General features: G+C 38.4%; 2 protein-coding genes across 2 annotated transcripts in view; both read right to left on the minus strand.

Moving 5' to 3' along the window:
* Positions 1 to 5275: 5275 nt before the first annotated feature.
* On the minus strand, positions 5276 to 10468 carry LOC125238232. Its single transcript, XM_048145506.1, has 2 exons — positions 6886 to 10468; positions 5276 to 6129 (listed from the first exon to the last, which is right to left on the minus strand). The coding sequence occupies exons 1-2, from the start codon at positions 10466 to 10468 to the stop codon at positions 5276 to 5278; spliced, it is 4437 nt and encodes a 1478-aa protein (XP_048001463.1).
* Positions 10469 to 12293: 1825 nt separating this feature from the next.
* LOC125238233 overlaps positions 12294 to 25609 on the minus strand; it is a 43927-nt gene continuing 30611 nt past the window's right edge. Inside the window, exon 4 of the mRNA XM_048145507.1 lies at positions 12294 to 12466. Coding sequence (XP_048001464.1) covers positions 12294 to 12466 — 173 coding nt within the window. The remainder of the gene's footprint in view (positions 12467 to 25609) is intronic.

Below are 25609 nucleotides of genomic sequence, written 5' to 3' on the forward strand. Positions count from 1 at the left end.
GTATTAGGGTACCCCCCCTACATGTAAAGTGAGAGCTGATATTTTTTTTCATTCCAACCCCAACGTGTGATATACTGTTGGATAGGTATTTAAAAATGAATAAGGGTTTACTAAGATGGTTTTTTGATAATATTAGTATTTTTGGAAATAATCGCTCCTAAAGGAAAAAAAAGTGCGTCCCCCCCCTCTAACTTTTGAACTGTATGTTTAAAAAATATGAAAAAAATCACAAAAGTAGAACTTTATAAAGACTTTCTAGGAAAATTGTTTTGAACTTGATAGGTTCAGTAGTTTTTGAGAAAAATACGGAAAACTATGGAACCCTACACTGAGCGTGGCCCGACACGCTCTTGGCCGGTTTTTTTTATTTTATTTTCTATTAGGCTACTTTTAGGCTGTTTCAGCCTGACTTTTTATGACACGTTACTTGATAGCGTAAGCGTAACGGAAGATGTACCTATATAGAGGTAATTTTTGGTTCTAGTAAGCCACCGTTTGGAGGCGCTGTTCACTTTCCACCATTCGAACGTTCAAAAACTTGTGGTATTGGTACAGAAGTCCTCCGGGATTTTACGAATATCAACCACTTTATTTCGTGACATGTTGTGTTACTGTTATATTCTGTTCAGTATGTTATTGTTTCCAAATAATAATATATACGTGTCGAGTTTAATTCTGTTGACAGTGAGACACAATATGCTCTTATCTTCTGATCTTCGAAAAGGGTTTTATTAATAAAATGGGAGCGACGTCCTTGCAAGTACACGTAAGCTACAAAAACCTTTTCTTATTTATTTGTTTTTACACACACACACACACACATCATTTTAAAAGAATCGCTGATAGGTTCGACTGTCCGATCTTGCACTGGACCAAGCAGATTAAAAGTGTAGTGTATACGAAATATAAGAATAATATTATAAGTTAATACACATAAGTTTAGATATATTACAAATACTAACACTAGATTAAGATTCGGCATGTTTACTAACTTTCTATGGATACCCTGTTTGTCCGAAATAAAAGATTTTATTATAATTATTATTATTTTATAACTTTCATAGGTCTAACTTTAAGGTAACAACTTTCAAATCATCGTTTTTTTTTAATGTTTTAGGTAGGTACACTATTAACTTGAGCATCATATGTATCCATTGAAAACACGGGCCATATTGCGGCTTGCTGGACACTATCTAGTATCTATATAATAATACGAAAAAAAAAACGGAAAAAAATCTAGTCCCTCTGTACCTTACAAAAAGTGCGACAAGGACACACTGATAAGATAGGCTCACAGACCAATGATAGGCTACAATAAATGCGTAGGCCCGCTGTTAAAAATTTATATCGCATCGCCTGATAATTGATGTACCTATACATTTTGCTCAAATTGAATAATTGCCTTAATTTGTTATCAGGCGCTATCAAATCTTGGCACTGCAAACTGCAAAGAGGCGCAAAATTCAAATTTTGTATGGGAATTAACCCTCACCTCTACATTTTTAATCAATTTTCAAGTATAGCTCGTTGATGATTCCACCAACGTCAAGCAAAGTTTTATGAAAACAATTGGCCGCTGAGCCTACATTATTTCAATTTGCCGCCTTTTTCGTGCCAAGATTTTGCTGACCGTCTATAATTATGACGATGACTGTACACCAGAGTTGGCACATCGCGTACAGCCTTATAAATTATATCAGATCCTTGTACGATTTATGTTGGTTAGCTGTAATCCTCACGTCAGGAAGCTACGAGGGATTTCCTTGATATATTACTAGGAAATATTTATATGTTAACTGAATACAAGTTATCCGTATTAGTGGTGTTTTGGTCTTCGCCATCTTGCGGATTTGGTGGTAATTTTTTATCTTACTGGCAAGAATATTATTATTTGTCCCTGTGTTAAGAATCGTTTTATGAAATCCAGGACACAAAAAATCGGAAAAGTCTTTGGCACAATCAAATATGACAGGGAGTTAAGTGCCTGCAGGATCATAATTATATTTATCAAAAAAAAAGCTCGAATAAAATAAATACTATCCTTTTCACATGTCCGTGGCTTTGGTAGAAGTTAACTATGTGATAATGGATTATAAGTGGTACAGGCGATGGACTGGCAACCTAACTGTTTTTTTGTTTCAACACTTTAGTTGCTAAACTTTATGTAAATACAATATCTTTTGGAAAAATTAGGAGTCAGATTATGTATGTGAATTTATCCGCCGGTTTATCAGTTTTTTTTTTATATTTTTTACAACAACCAGCTTCTTAATAACTGCAGTGTGATGGCCTTTGCCCTTTTTAGAGTTCAGTACATCTGAAAAAGTGGAAAGAATTGGCCAATTAAGTCTGTAAGGTCACTGTCAACATTGAATATTGGAGGCGATATCTTTTGAGATAGATACCTTGAAAACGACGGAGAAACTTCTAATTATACCTACATATTATTATTTGAAGTTTAAGCAATAATAATAAATACATATCAGAATGCGGATTTTAGAGCAAAATTATGAAAATAAGTTTTTTTTTCATAAAAAAAACGTTTTTGGCGCAAGCTTTAATCGCCGACTGTACCTTTCTTTCAGCAGTCATCTACAAAAACCTCTTACGCCGTGGCTTGCATGGGCGACGGTCACGCGATGGTCGCGCGACGGCGATGCGACGCATATGAAATCAAACCTTATCGATATGGAAGTATGAGACGCGACGGCGACGGTCGCCCACGCAGGACACGGCGTTACTCGTTGGGGATACGACGTTTCATAACAGAAGTTCCTATGACCATTCACCTTTCTGCTCTATCATCAGATCAGCTTTATGATACCATAATATTGCATTGCCACGTGATTTACATGTGTGCAAAATTTCAGCTCAATCGGAAACCGGGAAGTGGGTCAAATTTAGCTTCTACGTTTGTCTCCAACTAAAATACTAACAAGGCAAGTTGAACAAAAGCTTGTAAAAATGTAATTTAGTATTTTTTTTTTATTTCCTAGCTATTTTTGTTAAGTTATGAATACAAGGTTTTAGTAAAATTTTAGAGTTATTATAATTGTATTTTAGAGTTATTGTTTCCGCTACCCAAAGGTTGTCTGGTAGAGATCGCTCTTTAGCGATAAGAGCACCTGTTGTCTGCCTCTATTTATAATCATTTGTTTTGTATCCACTGTATCTTTTGCTGAGGTGTGCCAATAAAGAGTATTCTATCTATCTATCTATTGTAAAGTTTTTGGAATATCGTAACATCTAGTACCTCAGCCACACTATGCTCCTCGCGCTGCCGCGATGTTGCCCTCTCCGGCCCCACACTGCCCTACTCGCGCGATAATTGCACTAGGTTGTTGCCGGCCCTTTGACTAGCGCCTAAAAACCGACAAAATATGGAACGGTGGGCATGACGAGGAGCATGACGAGCGGCATGACGAGTAGCGCGGCCACACTATGCCTCTGCCTACTTCTCTCGCTACTTCCCACGCCGCTCGTCGAGTGTGTGGCAGAGGTATAAACGGTAAACCTCGCCAGATGGCGTGATGACCTTAACGCCTTTGACGGAAGCTGGTAGCAGACTTCAATGTATAGGGATGCATGGATGAATTTGAGAGAGGTATTTGCCATAACATCTTTCCTTTGTCCAAATTTGACTTAAAACAGTACGACTATTTATAAATAATGTTTTATGTGTAACTTGTGTTTTTTGCAAAAGTCCCAATTATTTTTAACCCCGACACAAAAACGACGGGGTGTTATAAGTTTGACGTGTGTCTGTCTGTTTGTCTGTCAGTCTGTCTGTTTGTCTGTCTGTGGCATCGTAGCTCTCGAACGGATGAACCGATTTATATTCAGTTTTTTTTTTGTTTCAAAGCTGAGTTAGTCGGAAGTGTTCTTAGCCATGTTTCATGAAACCCCACTGTCGGGGGTTTATTCAAAATTTTAATTATGTGGTTAAGGTTATCACATGTTAACTCCGCTAGTTTCTTTGGTCTGTTCATATCCTTTCCTTCTTTGCCCTGCCCTTTCTAAATCCAGCTTGAGCCCCATTTCAGCCCTATCTTATTGATATTGACATCTGAGGCCATTCCCTTTCCAAGTCTGAGACTTTATTTCCAGAAAATGAATAAACCTTCTAAAAATTCGTGTAGTTCAAGTATTTTCAAGAGAGTACGGAACAAAATCAGTACCCCCCCATCCCTCCTACCTAAGAGCCCAGGGTGGCTAGCCGAATGGCACAATCGCTCACGAAACGCTCACGAAACGAAGCGCTAGTAGATATCTATCTCTATCGCGCTTGCGTATTGGCGCGACAGAGCCAGCGGCGTATCGCTTTCGTTTGGCGTCGGAGAAATGCCATTCGGCTACGGGGCCAGAGCCGCCAAGGATGAAACTTTGGAATAATTATCAACCCCTAACAGTATTTTCTAGCACATATATAAAAATCCGCCTTGAGAATTTAAGGAAAGTTAGTGTTTTTTTTTTTAAACCTTATAGAAAAAAAATGGCCAACAGGAACTAGGTAATAAACAGACATTAAACGTCGATACGAACTCTACATTATCCTAAAGTTTCGTCCTTGAGAAAAAAAAGGCATGAAAGAAAATGAGGACGGTGTGGCGTCTTTGGGCTCTTAGTCCATAATATGGACTCCATATATTACTTACTCCATATATTACTTCTCTAACATGTTTTTTTTTAACTTACTTTGCTCGATACCGTAAAGTCAAGGAAACGTTTATTGTATGATATTTTGTGGTGGAAGTCTGAAATAACATAACAATTTTTTTTGATAAAACGTCTATACAGAGTGGGGCCTGTAACAAAGGCGAAGAATTGAACTGTAGGCTATTCTCCTTATACTGATCAACATTTGTTCAGTGACTTTTAAAAAATATGAAGTCTTTAAATTTTTAATTTTTCATACAAAATAAATATTAGCTTCAATGTACGCCATTATTGTTGTCATTGACGTTGTCTGTCACACTTTAGACTTAACAGTATTGTTGCGTCTAGTGCCTAGTTCGTGTGTTAGGTATGCTTGAATCCAGGATATCTAGACTGCTGAGTGAAACGATAGCGGACTGTAAACACTATTTTAATTACTGGTTCTTCAATACAAAGATTATATTATATTTAACAATTATTTTTGACGCGGCGCGACATGGGTAGCGCGTTAAGCGAGCGAATTTTTGTTCTGCCGTCCCCCGCGGGCCGGCCGTTCGTTCCCGTCGCCGGTAACCGGTCCGGTGACGCGACGGTGGACGTCATCGCTGTTGCTGGGGAGTTAATTCGAGGTGTCGGCGGATCTGTCGCCAACATGTACTCCCGGCGTTGAAGAGCTTGGGTCTTCAAGGTCTTGGATGGGCAGAGGGCAAATCGTGTTGAAGGCTCGACGAATTACTCCCTTCTTCGTCTTTATGTCGGCTACTCGTGCGATGCCATCTCTGCCAGGCAGCACTTGGATGATGCGGCCAAGGAGCCACATAAGAGGCGGTAAGGTTTTGTCCTTGATGACGACCATGGTTCCGACGTGAAGTGTGCCCTTTGAGCTCTGCCATTTGGTTCTCTGTTGCAGGCTGCTTACATATTCATTGGAGAACCGATTCCAGAAGTGCTGTTTCAGGAACTCAATACGTTGGTACCTTTGAAGTGAGGTGATCTTCCGGTCCATGACATGAGGATAAGGCAAGGACGTGAGGGGCCTTCCAATTAAAAGGTGAGCTGGGCTTAAGAAGGTTAGATCAGAGGGATCATTAGAAAGTGGCGTAAGAGGACGTGAGTTTAAAATCGCTTCGATCTTAACTAAGCACGTTGCCAATAGCTCGTAAGTGAGATGTGTAAGACCTAAGGTTCGTCGCAGGTGGTACTTTACCGACTTTACAGCAGATTCCCAAATACCTCCGAAGTGAGGTGTGTATGCTGGGATGAACGAGAAGTTGATATGAGCGTCAGCCATATCTTTCGCAAAGTCTTGTTTCAAAAGATTGGAGAGCTCATTGAAAGTGCCAACAAAGGTCGTGCCGTTATCGGAGAATATTACTCTTGGCTTGCCACGACGGCCAATAAATCGGTTTAGAGCGGCCATAAAAGCCTCTTTGGTTAAATCCGAAACAAGCTCCAAATGAAGTGCCTTGGATGCTAAACACACAAATATGCAAATGTAGGCCTTTACGAGCCTACATCCCCTACCTTTGCGGTCAGCTATAAGAATTGGACCGGCATAATCGGTGCCTGTTTCAAGGAACGGATATTCAAGGTGCAACCTTTCTTTCGGCAAGTTACCCATAACTGGTTGCACTGTTTCACCTTTTAACCTGACGCATCTGAGACAAGTATGGACAACCCGTTTTGTCAAGTTTCTTCCTCCAAGCGGCCAGTAATTAAGTTTTATAGTTGCTAAAAGTAACTGAGGAGGCGCGTGAAGAAGACGTAAATGAAACATTTTAAAAAGTAGCTTTGTTACATGATGCTTGCTACAAATGGCTATGGGATGCTTTGTGCCATAGTCATAAAATGAGTTGACGAGTCGGCCTCCGACTCTGATAAGTCCTGAATCGAAGAATGGCGCCAGCGAGCTAAGTCGGCTTTTCTTTGGTAATGGTTTACCTGTTTTAAGAAGTTCGTACTCATCAGGAAAGGAATCCTTTTGAGACGTACGAAGAAGTACAGCTGAAGCCGATTCTAGCTCAAGGAGGCTAAGACCATCAGTTTTTCTTGTATTTTCTTTTTTGCAATTGTGGATGAATCTAAGCACATAAGCTATTACACGTTGCAAGGTTGAATAGGATGATTTGTTTTTAATTAAGGTATCTATCGGATTGCAAGAGTTATCAGGTGCGGGACATGCGACAAACGATTTAGCTGGTATTATCTCTGGCAGTTGAGACTGGTTACCAGATCTTGGAGCAGTCGGCCAGTAGGCCATGTCCTGCTTCAAGAAGGATGGCCCCGACCACCATAACGAACAGTTCATTATGAGGTCGGCACCTAAACCTCGAGACACCAGATCTGCAGGATTCTCTTTTGAGGGCACGTAGCGCCAACTAGCGGCATTGGTGCTTTCCTGGATCTCTGATGTCCGGTTTTTTACGAAAGGACGCAATGAAGAAGGTGATGACGATAACCAACCCATGACTATCATCGAGTCACACCAAAACACGCAATGATCTGGTCTCTGGGTAAGTGACTCAAGAACCTTTTTATATAGTCTTGCACCTAATAAGGCCCCGCAAAGCTCAAGACGAGGTATAGTTGTGGCCTTAATTGGCGCAACTTTACTTTTAGACGCTAGTAGATGAACACTCACTGAGCCATCCCCGGCCACGGAGCGGACGTACAGGCAAGCTCCGTATGCTTTCTCCGAGGCATCAGTGAAAACGTGAAAATCAACAGCCGTAGGAGTATCGCATATGACCCAGCGAGGTATATGAATATGATTAAGATAAGGCAGAGATTTTACGAAATGTTCCCAGGATGTAAGTATGTCTCCTGTAAGAGGATCATCCCAGGAGCATTTGTTCACCCACAGTTTCTGCATTAATATTTTTGCTTGCACTATACAAGGCGTTACTAATCCTAGAGGGTCGAAGATTTGGGCTATGGCTGAAAGAATGTGTCTTTTAGTAACTACCTTTGGCAACGAGATGTCTATGCGAAACGTAAGACTGTCTTGAGCGCATTTCCAATTAAGACCCAATGTTTTAGACAGCTCGTTCTCGCTGAAATCTACACATTCTTTTTGACATGGATCCTCACCAACAGCCTGAAGAATCTCCTTTTTATTAGACTGCCATTTACGCAAGTGAAGTTGGGCAGTTTTAAGCGTATCTGTTACATTACGACACAGTGCCACAGACTCTTCTACAGAATTAGAGCCAGACAGGAAATCATCTACATAAAAGTCCCTAGCGATGGCGTCCTGTGTTTGTTTGTGACTAGACTCTTGTGAGAGCTGCAAGAGGCACCGTGTGCTAAGAAAAGGAGCAGATGACGTCCCGTAAGTCACGGTGTTAAGAGAATAAATTTTAAGCGGCTTAGATGGGTCTGCCCTCCATAAGATCAACTGAAGTTGACGTTGATCATTGTCCACAAGGATTTGCCGGTACATTTTTTCGATGTCAGCTGACACTACATATTTATGTTGGCGAAACCGTAGTAAGATGGAAAATAAGTCTTCCTGAACCCGAGGTCCAATAAGTTGGATGTCGTTAAACGATTTCCCCGACGTAGTGGCAGCTGACGCGTCGAAGACCACCCGAAGCTTAGTAGTCGTGCTAGACTCTCTTAATACGGCGTGGTGGGGCAAATAATATGACGGCAATGAACTGCAAGGCAGAATTTCACTCATGTGACCCAAAACCTCATATTCCTCCATGAACTTTACGTAACGTTCCTTTAATACAGAATCCCTATCTAACCTACGTTCGAGCGATAAAAACCTACGCTTGGCCATTCCAAATGAGTCTCCTAAGACATCGGGAGACTCCTTAAGAGGAACAGTGACTACGAAGCGCCCATCTTCATCTCTCTTGGTGGTTTTATTGAAGAGCTCTTCACATACGTTTTCGTCCGGTGTGAAATCATGTTTTGGGGATATAGTATCAAGCTCCCAAAACTTTGTAAGAGACGAGTCAGTTTGCTTGTCATTCACGAACAAGCAAACTGGTTTGACAGAGGTAGGTTGATCTATGGCGCCTACTAAGAGCCAACCTAGCTTTGTCTCTACGAGGAAGGGATCGTCTTCGCCAAACATGATGCGATTACTGCCGAGAACTCTCCAGAACATCTTAGCCCCAAGAAGAATTTCAATGTCAGCAGGTTCGGTGTATGAAGGATCGGCGAGTCGAATTCCCGAAGGCATAGGTATGTTCGTTACGTCAATGTAAGTATGAGGTATTGGTGACGTAATATCGGACAATATGCTGCACTTTATGTCAGTGCTAAAACCTCCATCGGAAGACTCCAATTTAAGAGAGCATGACTGGGTTATATTTGATTCATGCTTTTCAAGCATGGTGACAGTTGAATTTTTATTTTTAAGTGGCAGTTTAAGCCTCTCAGCTAAGTCCTGAGTTATATAGTTAGATGTACTGCCGTTATCTAATAAGACCCTAACGCTATGCAATTTACCGCCACTATCGCGTACATTGACTAGGGCTGTTGAAAGCAAGACGTGTTCGGACTCGTCATCATCGTGGGCATTCGCAGAAAAGGCTATGTGCTCTGACGTGGCCCTATTAGGTTCAGCATGGACGTGAAGAAGTGTGTTGTGCTTGGTCTTGCAATATTTGCAGTGACTAAGTTTGCACTTACCCTCGTTATGCCCGGGGCGTAAGCAGTTTAGGCACACTTTAAACTCCTTGGCCTTGAGCATCCGTTGCTCCACTGGCAAAGCCCTGAAAGTGTCGCAGTTAAAGACGTAGTGAGCTTTATTACATAAGGGGCAAGTTATGTTATAAGTTTTAGGCTTACTGACGTTACTTGTTGAAGCCACAAGGCTTTTTGATTTGTTGTTGCCGAACGTGTCCGTCCTAGCCCTATTATGTTTGGCTTCTTCTAAGGTTTCCAAAAGATTGCATCTATTGCTAAGAAAGGTTATGAAATCACTGAGTGCAGGAGGGTTGGTCAGCTGATTCCTATGTTCCTCCCATTCCCTGCTTGTGACTCCGTCTAATTTGGCAGCCATGATGTGGATAATTAATGTATCCCAGTGTTGTACTGGCTGGTCAAGAGTCGCTAAAGCATTTAAATTCTTTTTTGTGTTGTCAACAATCTGTCGCAACGCCACGCTGGACTCTTTATGCACTTGCTCAACATTAAACAGTGCCTGGACGTGATTGTTGACAAGCAACTGTTTATTGTCGTATCGTTCACAAAGGAGCTTCCAAGCGGCATCGTAGTTATCGCCCTTAAAGTCTAAACTCCTAATCACCAAGGCCGCGCTTCCATGAAGAGAGGCGCGCAGGTAGTGAAACTTGTTTATGTTGTCGATACTTGTCTCAGTATGAATTAAGGAAACATAAATGTCTTTAAACTCCAGCCAATTCTGATAGCCGCCGCTGAAATGTGGTAAATTGATTTTTGGCAACCTTACATTACCGTGTTTATTAGACACTACCGTTGGGCATTCATTGGAGCCTACCTCGGATTGAACCTCCTTGGCGTGTTGGCTGCGATGCCTGTCCACCAGCTCCCGAGCGGCGGCAATCTCTTTGTAGTAAGACCGCTCGAACAGCTCGCGCTCAGCATACTGCTCAGCAGGATCCTCAACCAGCATCTCCAATTCGCTCTGGTAATTATCAAAAGAATTGTACGAATCATCTAATTTTTTAATGCGCATGTCTAATTCCACTAACTGCGAATCACTAAGTCGTTCGCAAGTTTTAGCAGTATTTAAATAAGCAATAAACTGTGTAAGCTTCGCCTTAATTGAAGCGCGTTTCTTTATTAATTCTTTGCATTTTATTTCGGTAGCCATTATGCAGTGACAATAATAAAATGAAGAAAATACAACTTATTATAAGCGCTAATCACTTTGCAATTCACTGATGAAAATAAATAGCAATAGTTAACAATTCCAGACTAAGATTTTAATGACTGATGATTATTTATAGCAATATAAAAATGTCAATGAAAGATTTGCCCGCGCACTTTCTTAAGGCGCTTATAATATTAGGTGCGAAGCCGCTCTGGCTATTGGTATGCAATATGTTATAGGTATACCCACCTATTGACTATGAAACTAGGTATGGAATATTTCGTTGAATATTGAATGACTTAGCAATATGAATTTTAGTTATGATAATAAGATTGAATAAAATGGAATTGTTAATAAAATTAGGTTGATGTTTTGCTGATTTTACTTACTTATGAATAAGTAAACACAGCTGTAAATAAATACGTTATCTTATTGTTTAATGTATGTTACTTTGCAGTTTACTTTATTTACGTATGAAATTGAAACTTTAAACAATAAAATTCCGTTAATGTATATTATTGAAATGATTATATAGGTATTGAAGTTAATTTGTATGTATGTAAATATAATGAATAGGTATGATTATTTTATGTGTAAATAATAAATGATTATAGTTCGATTGAATTGCAATGATTTAGATTATTTCTTATTCGTGAATTTAACTATTGAATTATGAATTTGAATTTGAAATAATATTTATGTTGTTATATATTGAGATCGAAGCAATGTTAAGCTGCACAATTACGTGTAATAATACTATTTGAGAAATGTAATAAATGCTATGGTTTGGAAATCTTATACTTTTAAACGAGCAATTCTTGTATATTTATTTATTTATTTATTTATTTATTTATATATATATTTATTTACACTGACGATCTCGGAAACCGCTCTAACGATTTCGCAGAAATTTGTTATGTGGGGGTTTTTGGGGGTGAAAAATCGGTCTAACTTATCCTTAGGTCCCGGAAAACGCGAATTTTCGAGTTTTCATGCGTTTTTCTTCGCGCGCCATCTCGTGTGCAGTAGTTGTACTGTTAAGACAGAATTCTTTCGGTCGATGTAAGTACTATTTATTGCAAACACTAGATGGCGACACAGGTCAAGGCTAAAACGAATAGAAAAATACACTATTTGAGTTTTTGTGGCGAAATGCGCGCCATCTCGTGTGGAGTAGTTGTGTTGTTAAGGCTGAGAATTCTTTCGCTCGATGTAGGTACTATTCATTTTTGAACTAGATGGCGACACATGTCAAGGATACGAAACAGAACCGAGCGAAGCTCGGTTGCCCAGATATTAATAATTTAAATGAAAATAACCGAGTTTAATTAAGTAATAGGAATTGGAAAGACCTCACAGTTATGCTTTCCTGATTATGTCCAGTAGTTGTGGGCTCCTGTTCCTATTGCACTTCGGTCTCACTTTTGATTATTTCCTGCACAAGGTACGTAATTGATTGCTTCTTATCTCGTAGTATGTTCGCTCGGTGTCCTTCGCAATACCTAAGTCCGTCGTTGATGTATTTGGGCTGCCGTTGTCTTACGAGTGTAGGTACTCCCTGGCATAAGCGGCTGGCCTGAAGACAGTGAAGATCGACGGATGGTGATGCTGATGATCGAAGAACTGCGCTCTCGTGGTCGGCCGACTTCAGAAAAAAAATCTCCGTATCTTCTTCTTCGGTGAGATAAGGACCATATGTTGCGTCTAGTGCCTAGTTCGTGTGTTAGGTATGCTTGAATCCAGGATATCTAGACTGCTGAGTGAAACGATAGCGGACTGTAAACACTATTTTAATTACTGGTTCTTCAATACAAAGATTATATATTTAACAATTATTTTTGACGCGGCGCGACATGGGTAGCGCGTTAAGCGAGCGAATTTTTGTTCTGCCGTCCCCCGCGGGCCGGCCGTTCGTTCCCGTCGCCGGTAACCGGTCCGGTGACGCGACGGTGGACGTCATCGCTGTTGCTGGGGAGTTAATTCGAGGTGTCGGCGGATCTGTCGCCAACAAGTATTCGCAATACATTACCTCTTAGAAAAAACTTTCAAGGGTGATAAAAATCAAAATACAAGTTAGTTTTAAAAGTCGCCGAACAAATGTTGATCAGTATAAGGAGAATAGCCTAGAGTTCAATCCTTCGCCTTTGTTACAGGACCCACTCTGTATATGGTGCGTTCTACCAGCTGCAGGGAAAAGTAAACCCCCTTGCATTTTATATTCAAGGGGGTGTAATTTTCTCTGCAGCTAACTGTACATAACTAGCTTTTGCCCGTGGCTTCGCTCCCCTTAATTTCAAAAATTGTGAACTCCATTCAAACTTAGATTTGCAAACTCCTGCATTTTGAAAGAGACAAAAAGTAGCCTATGTCACTCTCCATCTCATCTATTTTCGCTTAAAAAATCACGTCAATTCGTCGCTCCGCCGTTTTGCCTTAAACGACGGACAAACAAATAGCATACACACGCTTTCCCATTTATACATACCGTACATATAAATTGTGCTATCAAAACTCCATGGAAGTAACATGACAAGTACCGCTTTAGAAATAACATGACATCCATTACGCTGTCTCTCACGTCCTAATTATATTAAATGAGGCTGAGATTACTAATTAACTTGGCTCATTATGAGGTACAGTCGACGAAAATTAGAAACGTCTTTACTTAAACGCCTCTCGTTTATCGCGGGCGTTCGCGGCGATGTGAAATTGTAGATACGGCATTTTTTCTACATTTTTATCGACATAAAATAAAGGCATTCCTATAAACGGCCTAGCATATGAAACTGCTCAAACTTCAGTGGCACTCTTAGGGTCACTTACACCACTGAAAATGGAGTGTTAACCCGAAGGATAACCCATCATTTTACATGGAATTTGACACTTGACAGCCCACCAACCATGCGGGTCTTGCACCACCCGCATGGTTGGTGGGCTGTGGCCCTTAGTTCTGGGGTTTAAAAAACAAAACTATCAAAACGGCTATCGCTTTTTATTCAGTTGAAATATATGCAAACTGTCTTTACTAGTCACACCCACTTTCAAGTAGGTAGGTAATTTGTAAAGGTTGAAATTTTGAATAGACAAAATAAATGTTTAGAAAAAATTTACTCCTGCTTTCTATAAATGAAACTTTATCTAAATATTATAGCATTTAGCTTTAGACGTGTAGAATTAGACTAACACTATATTAACCCCCGACGAAAAAACGACGGGGTGTTATAAGTTTGACGTGTCTGTCCGTCTGTCTGTATGTCTGTCTGTCCGTCTGTCCGTCTGTCTGTCTATCTGTCTGTTTGTCTGTCTGTCTGTGTGTGTGTCTGTCTGTGGCATCGTAGCTCCCGAACGGATGAACCGATTTAGATTTAGTTTTTTTTTGTCTGAAAGCTGAGTTAGTCAGGAGTGTTCTTAGCCATGTTTCATGAAAATCGGTCTACCATGTCGCGGTCGGGGGTTTTTCAAAATTTTAATTTTGTGGTTAGGTTATTTTACATACCCTTTTCTTTGTTTTTTTTTTAAGTGCGTTTAACTGACTTGCTAAATTGTAATTATTAGGTATAAAATAATTAAGTTTAATATATTTTAGCTAGGTAGTAGTGTAAAAGCCTCGAACTGTTTGAGTGTTGCTGCACGCCTGTTATTGGTGCATAAATATTATGGGTGTCCTCTATTATTACATTATATTGTTTGAATTGTACTGTTGTACTTGTAATTGTTGTAATTGTACATTATACTGTTGGTGTGTATTTTATAATAAAAAAAACACCTATACATGTTTTTCAACCGGAAAAGAGACATCATAAAAATAATTAAATAAGTACCTTGTCCATTTTTGTCATTCCATGTCATACTTAATTAAATGAGCAGGATGTAATTGCTTTTCCTTCTCACCTGTGCCGTGAAAAATATGATTTTTCCAGCACTTGGAAAATAAATAGAATGTTGGTTCACTGTAGCACTTCTCTCCGTTTTAATTATGGCGGTTTTAACAAGAGAGTTTATTCTAAAGTTGTTTTGTGGTAGGTATTTGAATGAAACCTTAACACTTGAAATTCTTTATTTTAATGCTATGACAAAAGGGTAAAATGCGATCCCGGTAAAGGCATTTTCCCCTCACTAGCTCGGAAACACGTGTTTTGTCCTTTAATACCAGCGGGTAAAAACGCATTTTATCCACTAGTGGGTAAAGTAATTTGACCTTGAATAAAGTCAAATTAACTGCTTTAAAATTGATAAAAGTAGGTGAATCTAGTAATAAAGATGATTTGCCACCTGTGGAACTACTGGAAGCAGTGATAAACGCATTTTTTGCGTTGTAGTTTCCTCGCTATAGTGAGGGGAAAAGTTTTGTGTTACACTCGGGTGCAAATGTATTTTACTTCTCGTGTGTTAAAAAACTCGCAAGTTCAGGATTCTATTCTCGAACCACTCGCTTCGCTCGTGGTTCAACTATAGAATCCTTTCACTTGCTCGTTTTTCAATTTCACACTCGGCGTTAAAATACAACTTTGCCCCCTTGTATAACAAATAACTATTATTTGTATGATGAGCATAGATTTGTTCCTGAGTCATGGATGTTTTCTATGTATATACATATAAGTATTTGTTTATTATATCTACCGTTGCCTGAGTAGGTACCTGCACAACACAAGCCCTCTTGTCAATCTGTGTAAGAATGTTTGAATGATACATGAATAATGAACATTTATTTATTTATGGAACTTGCTCTTTTATCTACAATAAAGATTTTTTTTTCGATACAAGCAGTTATTATTTAAGAAGTTTAACACTCTTACGGTAGATGTCGCTACGGGTCCCATTGACCTTAGTAGTGGAAAATTTCACTGGCTTGGTTGAAGTCTTGCTGGCTCAGTTGGCAGAGCGCTGGAATATTGGTCCAGAGGCCGTGAGTTCAAGTCTCACCCAAGGCAGACGTTTTCCACTTTTAAATTTAATATCTGGGCGACCGAGCTTCGCTCGGTTCTATTTTAATATATCACGTCTTTAGATTAAAAAAAACTCTTATAAATACAAAAACAAAAAAAAAGCCAAAAAACAAAAACTTAATTTCTGGCCGGGATTCGAAACCCTGACACCTACGATCTATCTGCGTACATTAGACCGACCTCGTACGACTGAGCTAAGCGGAATCGATGCGCGCGCGGCGAAATTAAGGACCATATTTTACGTTTACAAACGCGAAAGAAAAACTCATGAAAACTCGAAAATTCGCGTTTTCCGGGATCTAAGGCTACGCTAGATCGATTTTTCACCCCCGAAAACCCCCACATAACAAATTTCAGCGAAATCGTTAGAGCGGTTTCCGAGATCGTCGGTATATATAAATAAATAAATAAATAAATATACAAGAATTGCTCGTTTAATAGTATAAGATTCTGTGATAGTATGGTATAGAGTTATCAGTCAAGATTTTCGAATGAAGCGCCATCTATTATTAAGGTACGACAACTTTTCATGTGACTTTCCATGCCTAAAGGATTTAAGAACATAAAGTATAAAGCATGTGGATCTCCTAGTGAGTATTATATTCTTTGATGTGGACCCTCTTAAACATGGAACGCCACATATTTATGGCAAGATTTCTAAATAGGTCCTTCATCTACCAGTCACATTAATTAATAAATATTTGAACGCTAACTTATTTGCCAATAAAACAGGACATTAACAAAATTTACAATTTAATACATGTAATTGGCCATAGAATGCCGTTCGCTAGTTTGCGGGTGGTACAGCGACATCTAGCGAAAATTTTGGACATCAAAAAATACTTATACATTTTACGATAACAATCATTACCCAGTTTGCGGGGGTAACAGTGACATCTAGCGAACAACTTGCACTACGGCATAAAATTGTTTTTCACGCCCTCTATCGTTAATTTTCCTAAACATATACAAAGTACATCGGATTTACTATTTCCTTTGACTGAAAACACCGTGTCATAAGATTCATAAGTTAGTCAATGTTTGTTGTTTCGTATCCTTGACCTGTGTCGCCATCTAGTTTTATCATAAATAGTACTTACATCGAGCGAAAGAATTCTGTCTTAACAACTCAACTACTCCACACGAGATGGCGCGCGTTTTGCCACGAAAGCTCAAATAGAGATGGCGGTATGTGCCTATTATTTCCGGATAATTCTAGAATGTAATAGCACATCTGTTTGAAGTATTGAGTTTTAAAATAGTACTGAGATAATACAAGAAGCTTAAAATTCGTAATAATAATTAAAACACTTAATGAATACGTGTTTTCACCCGCGAATCATAAAATTCATAAGTTAGTCAATGTTTGTTATTTTGTATCCTTGACCTGTGTCGCCATCTAGTTTTCTCATAAATAGTACTTACATCGACCGAAAGAATTCTGTCTTAACAATACAACTACTCTACACGAGATGGAGCGCGTTACACCACAAAAGCTCAAATAGTGAATTTTTCTATTCGTGTTAAGTATTCTTTTCATTAATATAAAAAGACTTGAAAATATTATAACACCTCGCCCGCGAATTATAAGTTACCTAATGTTTGTTGTTTCGTATGCGACGCCTTGATCTGTGTCGCCATCTAGTCTTTATAATAAATAGTACTTACATCGACCGAAATAATTCTGTCTTAACAATACATCTACTGCACACGAGATGGCGCGCGAAGAAAAACGCATGAAAACTCGAAAATTCGCGTTTTCCGAGACTTAAGGATAAGTTAGATCGATTTTTCACCTCCGAAAACCCCCACATAACAAATTTCAGCGAAATCGTTAGAGCAGTTTCGAGATCGTCGGTATGTATAAATAAATAAATAAATAAATAAATAAATAAATAAATAAATAAATAAATAAATATACAAGAATTGCTCGTTTAAAAGTATAAGATTCTAAGCCTAGTGGCATCGATTGCAGACGTTTCTGCTAATCAGAAGTTAAAAACAGTTATTATTGTTTGTTAAAACACACAAAAATATAGAAATTTGAATAATATACCTGCCTACGTAATACCAACAAACGTCCTAAGCTTCTATCAGCCTGATTTGGAAATAATTCATTCAGAATATATTTCAAATAAGTAAAATTGAGATATTAAGCAGTGGTAGGTAAAACCTTAATATTAAAATGATTTTGATTGACAACTAAAGCTTGGTTATATTGAACAGTTAAACCATAACTTTTTAACAAAAAATAAAACCGCCTTCAAAAAAAAGCGTGTTACAAAACACGGAGAAACTAAAAAGCCAAAAATAATAAACCTTCGAATTCAGATTTCTTATCGGATTGCAATAATCTAAACATCCAAATTATAAACAAATCAATTATTTTTGTAGTCGGTACCAGACCTGTTCGTCGCCTTGCTATTTCCTATTTGCCCTACCCAACCATACGCAGGCTGGTCCCGACTCCAAAAATTATTGATTTGTTTATAATTTGGATGTTTAGATTATTGCAATCCGATAAGAAATCTGAATTCGAAGGTTTATTATTTTTGGCTTTTTAGTTTTTCCGTGTTTTGTAACACGCTTTTTTTTTGAAGGCGGTTTTATTTTTTGTTAAAAAGTTAATTTATTTGTTGATTTTTAGTGGTTCCTAGTGATATTATATGTATCAGTCCGAATATATGTACAGTAGTGAAAGAATTGTCCTTTAACTCCTAACCATTGAGGAGTTGACCTTCCATCATCAGCTCAGCCACATAAAATTATTACCATCAGGCGCAAATACTGGCGCACCTTTGAAAAATACACAAAAAACATTACATGTGCCTATAACATTTGAAGAGTTCCCTCGATTTCTCCAAGATCACATCATCAGACCACGACTTGGTGCCAATGGGACCATCTCGGGGTTATACCCGTTCGATCAAAAAAAAAATTTTGAAAATCGGTCTACGATTCTCGGAGATATCGAGTAACATACATACAAAAAAAAATTAAAAAAAAAAAACATTCAGTCGAATTGAGAACCTCCTCCTTTTTTGAAGTCGGTTAAAAATAGGTGTAGTATGTATGTAATGTATATTGTTTTGTATAGAATATTTTAGTCAATTTTTTTCCCAATGAGATTAAAAGTTCTAATAAGGATTATGAGCGTGGTAAAAATACGTTATTTTTAACCCTCGACGCAAAAACGACGGGGTATTATAAGTTTGACGTTTCTGTATGTCTGTCTGTCTGTCTGACTATTTATCTGTCTGTGGCATCGTAGCTCCCGATCGGATGAACCGATTTAGATTTAGTTTTTTTTTATTGAAAGCTGAGTTAGGAGTGTTCAGGCCATGTTTCATAAAAATCGGCCCACTATGTCGCGGTCGGGGTTTTTTTCAAAATTTTAATTTTTTGGTTAAAGTATTCAAGCACGATTAACTAAAAGATCTTACTATAATGTGTCAGACTATTTGAAGGACAAATTTGTTTGGGTGAATTACAAGATTACATAACTTTATAATAAATGGGTATATTAAGCATTAGTGTACTAGTAATAAGTGTAGGTAGTGTATTAGTAAGTAATAACAGTTGTTTTAGTTATAGGGAAAACATGACGGACATAAGTGTATCTTGCATACCTATATGGGAAATAAATAAATATAAATATAAATAAATAAATAAACATTATAGGACATTTTTACACAGATTAACTGAGGCCCACGTTAAGCTTAAGAAGGCTTGTGTTTTGGTACTCAGACAACGATATATATAATATATAAATACTTATCGACCAGACGACCGGTCTGGCTCAGTCGGTAGTGACCCTGCCTGCTGAGCCGCGGTCCCAGGTTCGAATCCCGGTAAGGGCATTTATTTGTGTGATGAGCACAGATATTTGTTCCTGAGTCATGGATGTTTTCTATGTATATAAGTATGTATTTATCTATTTAAGTATGTATATCATCGCTTAGCACCCATAGTACAAGCTTTGCTTAGTTTGGGGCTAAGTTGATCTGTGTAAGGTGTCCCCCAATATTTATTTATTATTATTTATTTATTTATTTATTATATACATAGAAAACATCCATGACTCAGTTACAAAAAAATAATATCCACAATCAAAATGTAAAGTGATTCCATTCATTGCTAAATAAGATGTAATAGTACATTACATCAGAGGCCGGGAAAATGAGGATTTCCGGCCAAGTGGGTATACAGCCGAGCGAGCGCGCGAGCGAGGCCGGATAGGGATACGAGGCCGGGAATCCGTTTTCACGCCGAGGCATGTATAGTGCTTTTCTCAAACATACAATGAAATAAAAAAAGAATGCTCTAAAGGACAATATTTTATAAAAAAAAGTTACTTTGCAGGCCTAGGCCTAAAAAATAATATGAAATCCCTTTACAGTCCTCTCGAGTTGTTGCGCCCAAAAAGCGATACTTCCCAGCCCATTTTATGGAACGTAAAGACAAATATTTCATTGCATGTTTGAGAAAAATATATTTTTAGGCTCCAAGTAGACCTACCATTTAGGTACGTTCTGAATTATTAATCACACGAAAGCTAAAAGATTCCTTTTTGAGGTTATTTCTTTAATGTTTCATACAAAAATGTAATAACATAAATATTTACTGTTCAGAAAGAAACATGAGACTTCAATTATTTTTATGCTAGGCTGACAGAAATTTATAGTTTCTTACTATTTTACCACAAATCACCTTATTTTTATTACGTACTAAGAGGTACCAGGTACCTAATAATTAGGGTATTAGTCAGGTTCATTTAAAAAAAAATGTATAAAGATTACGCCGTATTCAATTGACTGTCTCTTCCTCCTACCCTTATCCCACGTTATGTGGGGTTGGTACAGCATGTCTTCCTCTACCATTCTCTTCTATCTTTCATCATCTCCACACATATATTTCTTTCTCATATTATTCTCTTTCACACAATCCATCCATCATTGACTGATGACGAATAATTGCAGTTTTGATTGAAAACATCACAATTAAAAAAACTGACACAATTTTATGAATTAACTGAATATTCTATATCTGGTCTAATTAAGTCTATTAACTAAAAACATAGTCTGGCTTCCTGAAGTTTTTAAGGCCGCGACAGATCGGATCTACTACCGGCCTATTTATTAGTCGCTGGGCTTGATCCGTGATGCAAGAATAAGTGGATGTGACAAATTTAATACATTAACAGGAATGTCATCTCATTATAACAGGAAACCAACAGCAAATAAGTATAACTTTTATTATAGGACCAACGTTCAGCAAATTAAAGTTTAATATTTATTTTCGCCCATTGTTAAGAGAAACCTTTTTGATATATTCATATTCATTTATGTACTTCGTAGTCATATCTAAACTTGTTAAGTTTGATTGTACATTGGTTATATTTTTGAATAGTCATCGAAAAAATAAATTGACCTAAAATAAATCAGTATAATTTATGTATTTATTCATTAAACCCAGGTTTTACTGCTTCCCACAACTCAAGAAGTTAAAACTGTAGTAGACAGACAATTTTTTATTTTTTTATTCATTGTATTCATCCAATAAGACGACATAAACCTAGATTCCGTCACTACTTTTAAAAAATCTCGTATCTCACGCTGTTCCTCAAAGTTAAAACGCAGTAAGTCTATTTGCATTCCATACATACTTACTACAATTTTCTTTTCATTGACAGACGAAGATACAAGTTTTTTTAAAAGTAGTGACGATTTGTTGAAAATTTATACCGCGTCTACCCTTCACACTCCAGAACCCATTGACCCTGTGTAAAAATAATTATGTACTCAACCAACGCTCACGCAATCAAGGGCACACCCTGACCTTTGAGGTCACGACAGATTTACAAAAATAGATTTACGAGCCGATTCAGATGTTACCACTGGATATGGGGTTGAAATGGTTTTGATACGACTTTGAAGTCCTTGAAGTGAATACTTGAGTATTGGTACGATATGACTGGAAAAGCCTAAAAGGTTCTACAGAAAGCCAGATATCTCAACGATGTGGGCTTGTTACTTTATAGGTCACTGTCGCCTTTTACAATTCACTGACAGGTCGTATTTAGTAGGGGGTAGGGCATAGCGAATGATATTCCGCTTTGTGTGGTAGGGCACAGCACAGCGGATATCATCTCGGTCAAATCTAGAGCAGAGCCCAACTGGGGTAGTACCTCCGCTTTACAGAAAACCGCAGCCAAATAGCACTAGACCCTACTCATAGTGTTGTGTTCCTGCCGGTGAGTAAGGCTGCCAGAGCTCAACGAGGGTGTGGTGTGCTGATGACGGGAGGACTTACGGAACTGACTTATTCCGTCTATTGTCCTTTGAGTCTTCGGCAACCCGAACCCTCCTTGGAACTTGTGCACTCCTTTTTACTGTGTATTTAACACAGCAAAAGGGAATGTACAAGTTTCTAATGGGTTGGCAACGCGCATGTGACACTCTTTGAGTTGCAGGCGTCCATTGGTTACGGTGACCGCTTTCCATCAGACGGGCCGTACGCTTGTTTGCCACCAACGTAGTATTAAAAAAAAAGGTCGATATGATCAGGTGAACTGATAATCAGCTGGCCTAGCCGAAACGAGAATCGTTGACGCTAGACGCCGATCGAAACGCAGTCTGGCTCTGTCACACCAACACGTAAGAGCGATGGAGACAGGTAGCCAGCTAACGATAGCGATATTATCGTAAGCGTTTGTGCCTTTGGCTACTTTGTTGGGCCCTTTATACAGCGTGTGTATTCCTTACGGGCGAATATTTGAATAACGATTAGTATTGGACCTAAGGAGCCTAACTACATGGTTTTTTTATTGAATAGATGAGATATTTTGTTTTCATACATAATAATTCAGCACGCAATGTATTACGTCCACATCAATTAGCGTACCTATCTAAATGTCATTACGACATGACGTTTATGTCATGTCAAGTTAATATGGACGGCGTACATTGCTGCTTGGTCAGATTTAAAAAAATAATTACTCTTAATTAATAACACTTTTTAATAAAATGATTATATTATATGATTTGTATGGTTAGATACTATACCTGGATACATTATTCGCCCGTATGGAATCCACACGCTGTATATGGAAGTTGGAAACTTGCGGTATCTAATACACATATATTTTCTTGTTCAAATAATCTTTTGCGTATATCACAAATCGCAGCAAATATGTCATGTCTGTCAATATTTGTGAAAATATATGTGTATTAGATACCGCAAGTTTCCACTCACTAAACAAAATGCCAAATCACCAAGGCCATAACAAAATAACATCAAAACCGTCACAAGCATGAAGCTGAATCAGGCCCAGGGAATAGCTCAATTCGTGACATGCTATAGACCAGTTAAGTAACAATAAATGGGACAGTGCTCGTAAAAGTATACTGAAATATAAATTGATACATTATTACAGAGGCCGGAATATCTTATTGTTATAGGCGACAGTCTGAGGATTCTATTTCTCTAGTTTCCTGCCCCGCAAAGTCATTTAGTTTTACTAGCCTATTACAGTATCCCACTGCTCGGTTCAAGATGATCTTCTCGACTTCCGATTAAGTATTTTTATGAGCCAGTTTCGGATATCACATTCAGACTTTAAAACATTTGATGCTCGATAGGGTAAAAATTAACGAAAAATGTATATATTTTTTGGTTTTAGATCCTGTTTAGCTGCATTGTCCATTTTCTCCTTACGAAGAGACATTATCCGTAATGTTTACGCTATTACGTAACATATTCTAAGAAATCAAAATCTTACGGTTCTCGTAGACTCTAACTCTTATTAATAAAGAGTAAATGACCAGTTTTTCGTGCGTCGAATGCAAATGAAACAAATATCGTAAAGTAGCTATTGGCACGCATGCTCGTTTGCACACAAATATTGAATTTTGATTCCTTTTTCCTCCTTTTTACTGCCCTAACTTTTTTATTACGGTCACTCTTGGATTTCGACCTCTAACTTGGAAATGATAATATCCATCACTTTAGGGATCCGTTGGTACCTTCATTTATATGATTATTGCTGTTTTATTACAGGTACTGGTAAAAAACAATTTGATTCGGGCAGGGGCGGCTCACACCGCGATTCTATCGCCGCGCTACAAGTACATGCTGGCGGCCGCGAGTTCGCGGCCTACTCAGAGGTGGCGCGCGTTCTCACTGAACGCACGTTCGCACTTTCTATTGTTACTTTACATCGCGAGTTTTTTTTAGTTCATATGCGATGTCCACGTGTGGAATGGCTAATAATGCTTAGTTAAATAGACATCATGAATAAAATAGGACAATCTTACACAGATCTTAATGATTAAGTCCCACGGAAAAGTTCAATAAGGCTTGTGATGCTGAAGGCTTAAACAAAAATATATAAATACTGTATACATACCTAGAAAGTACCCAAGACTTGAATATATAGTGTAACATTTTATCCGAGAATGAATTTGTTTTAATCCATAGGCAACCCTATCATCCGACGCTGCGCACGTGCGGCTCGTTTCTTTGTTAGACTTTTGTAGGCATTTAAAAAGGCGGCACTTCGTGAACATCAAAGCAGTGGGCCTTCTGTACTTGTACTATTATATATTCTGTGATTCGGGAGAATGCGGCTCAGAAAATAAATATGGAACAATTATGCAACTTAACTACCTATATGTGACTGGTTAATAGGCTAGGTAATGCTCCGACTATTTTCTCGCTTTAAAAACCAACAATGGATACAAAAATCGTGAAGGTCTCAGAGAAATAGAAAGTTAATCGTTGGCTACTCATGATAAAACTCGCTCAACGGCAGATACTTACTTTCCGAGAGCGGCTCGCTTGGGTGTCGCAAATTATGCCGAGGGATCAACTAGAATGTTGCCAGAAATAAAATAAAACTAATTATTAGCTGACGGACAAAATTATCAGAAGCTGTAGGTTGGAATAAGGCTATTTATTCATAATGATAGTCAGCATAGAAAAAGAAAATCTAAAGTTTTATTTTTGGTGAAATCTGCCCCCAAATTCACCAACCTTAGGTTAGGTACAAATTAAGATTAACGATATTTTACAAGTTTCCAGATAATAACATTTTAAAAGATTTTCCAATATTTTATATCCCAATTTCATTATAATGAGAAGAGCATCGTTAACGTGACTTTATTAATAAATAATGAGGTCTAGTGAGATTGGTTTCATGTTTAACGTTTCGCACTGAGTTTTATAACGCGACGGGAAAACGAAGCGTTTTTGTTGAAGTGAGACTTCGAATGCAACTTCTAACTGACAGCGTTAAGCGTCGAATTTATAATAGCCCTTCCTATTTTAATTCCACATTACGAAGTTTCACTTCCTCCGCGCGGTAGGTACTCCCTGATTTTTTTTTCACTTACTTCCCAATCATATCTATTGGAGAACTTTTTCAAAATTGGGAAAAAAGCGATATGAACTTTACTGTCAGTGTCACTTGGCTGTCATTTGTGTTTTTTTTCTAATTTCATTCAAAACGCGAAAAAATATTGTAATATAAACGTCATTTCGGTCAATTTGATTAATAAATAATAAATTCAAAAAACTTTATCTACCCGATTGCATCATAATTCAAAATTATGAGCTCGGGGCTACGTATTAAAATAATATTGTCTCCTGTAGGCCTAGCACATGATGGCCGCGGGAGTATGTCGCCGCGAGATAGATGACACGTCTTTGTCTAATTGTATTAATGACATAAGGACAGGTAGTCTATCTCGCGGCGACATACTCCCGCGGCCATCATGTGCTAGGCCTGCAGGTAAGATAATTTTTAGAGTTTCCTCGATGTTATAGCTTATTACTGCATTACATTATGTCTACGAACGGTTAAGCTACGATTTGTGTGCAGTTGTGCACCTTAATTTTATTTAGCTCTGTAGTAGTCATTAAAATTAAATATGGAAATATGGTTGGTCGCTGTAAGCAAAGCATGGCCAAATGGGGATTGCTCCGCAGCCCCTCGACCCAATGCACCTGCGACACAGCGCCGCAAGCCATGGCGCACCTACTGGCTTGCCCCGCAGCATGCCCGCATCACTGCTCGGAGCTCGACCTGAGAGACGCGACAGCCAGGGCTGTTAATGCTGCTGCCTATTGGGCATCTACTGTATAAGAAAGGAACCTCGACACGATAAGAAGAAGAATATGGACCAAAACACAGCTT

The sequence above is a fragment of the Leguminivora glycinivorella genome, chromosome 23, assembly GCF_023078275.1.
Source record: "Leguminivora glycinivorella isolate SPB_JAAS2020 chromosome 23, LegGlyc_1.1, whole genome shotgun sequence".
NCBI lineage: Eukaryota > Metazoa > Arthropoda > Insecta > Lepidoptera > Tortricidae > Leguminivora > Leguminivora glycinivorella.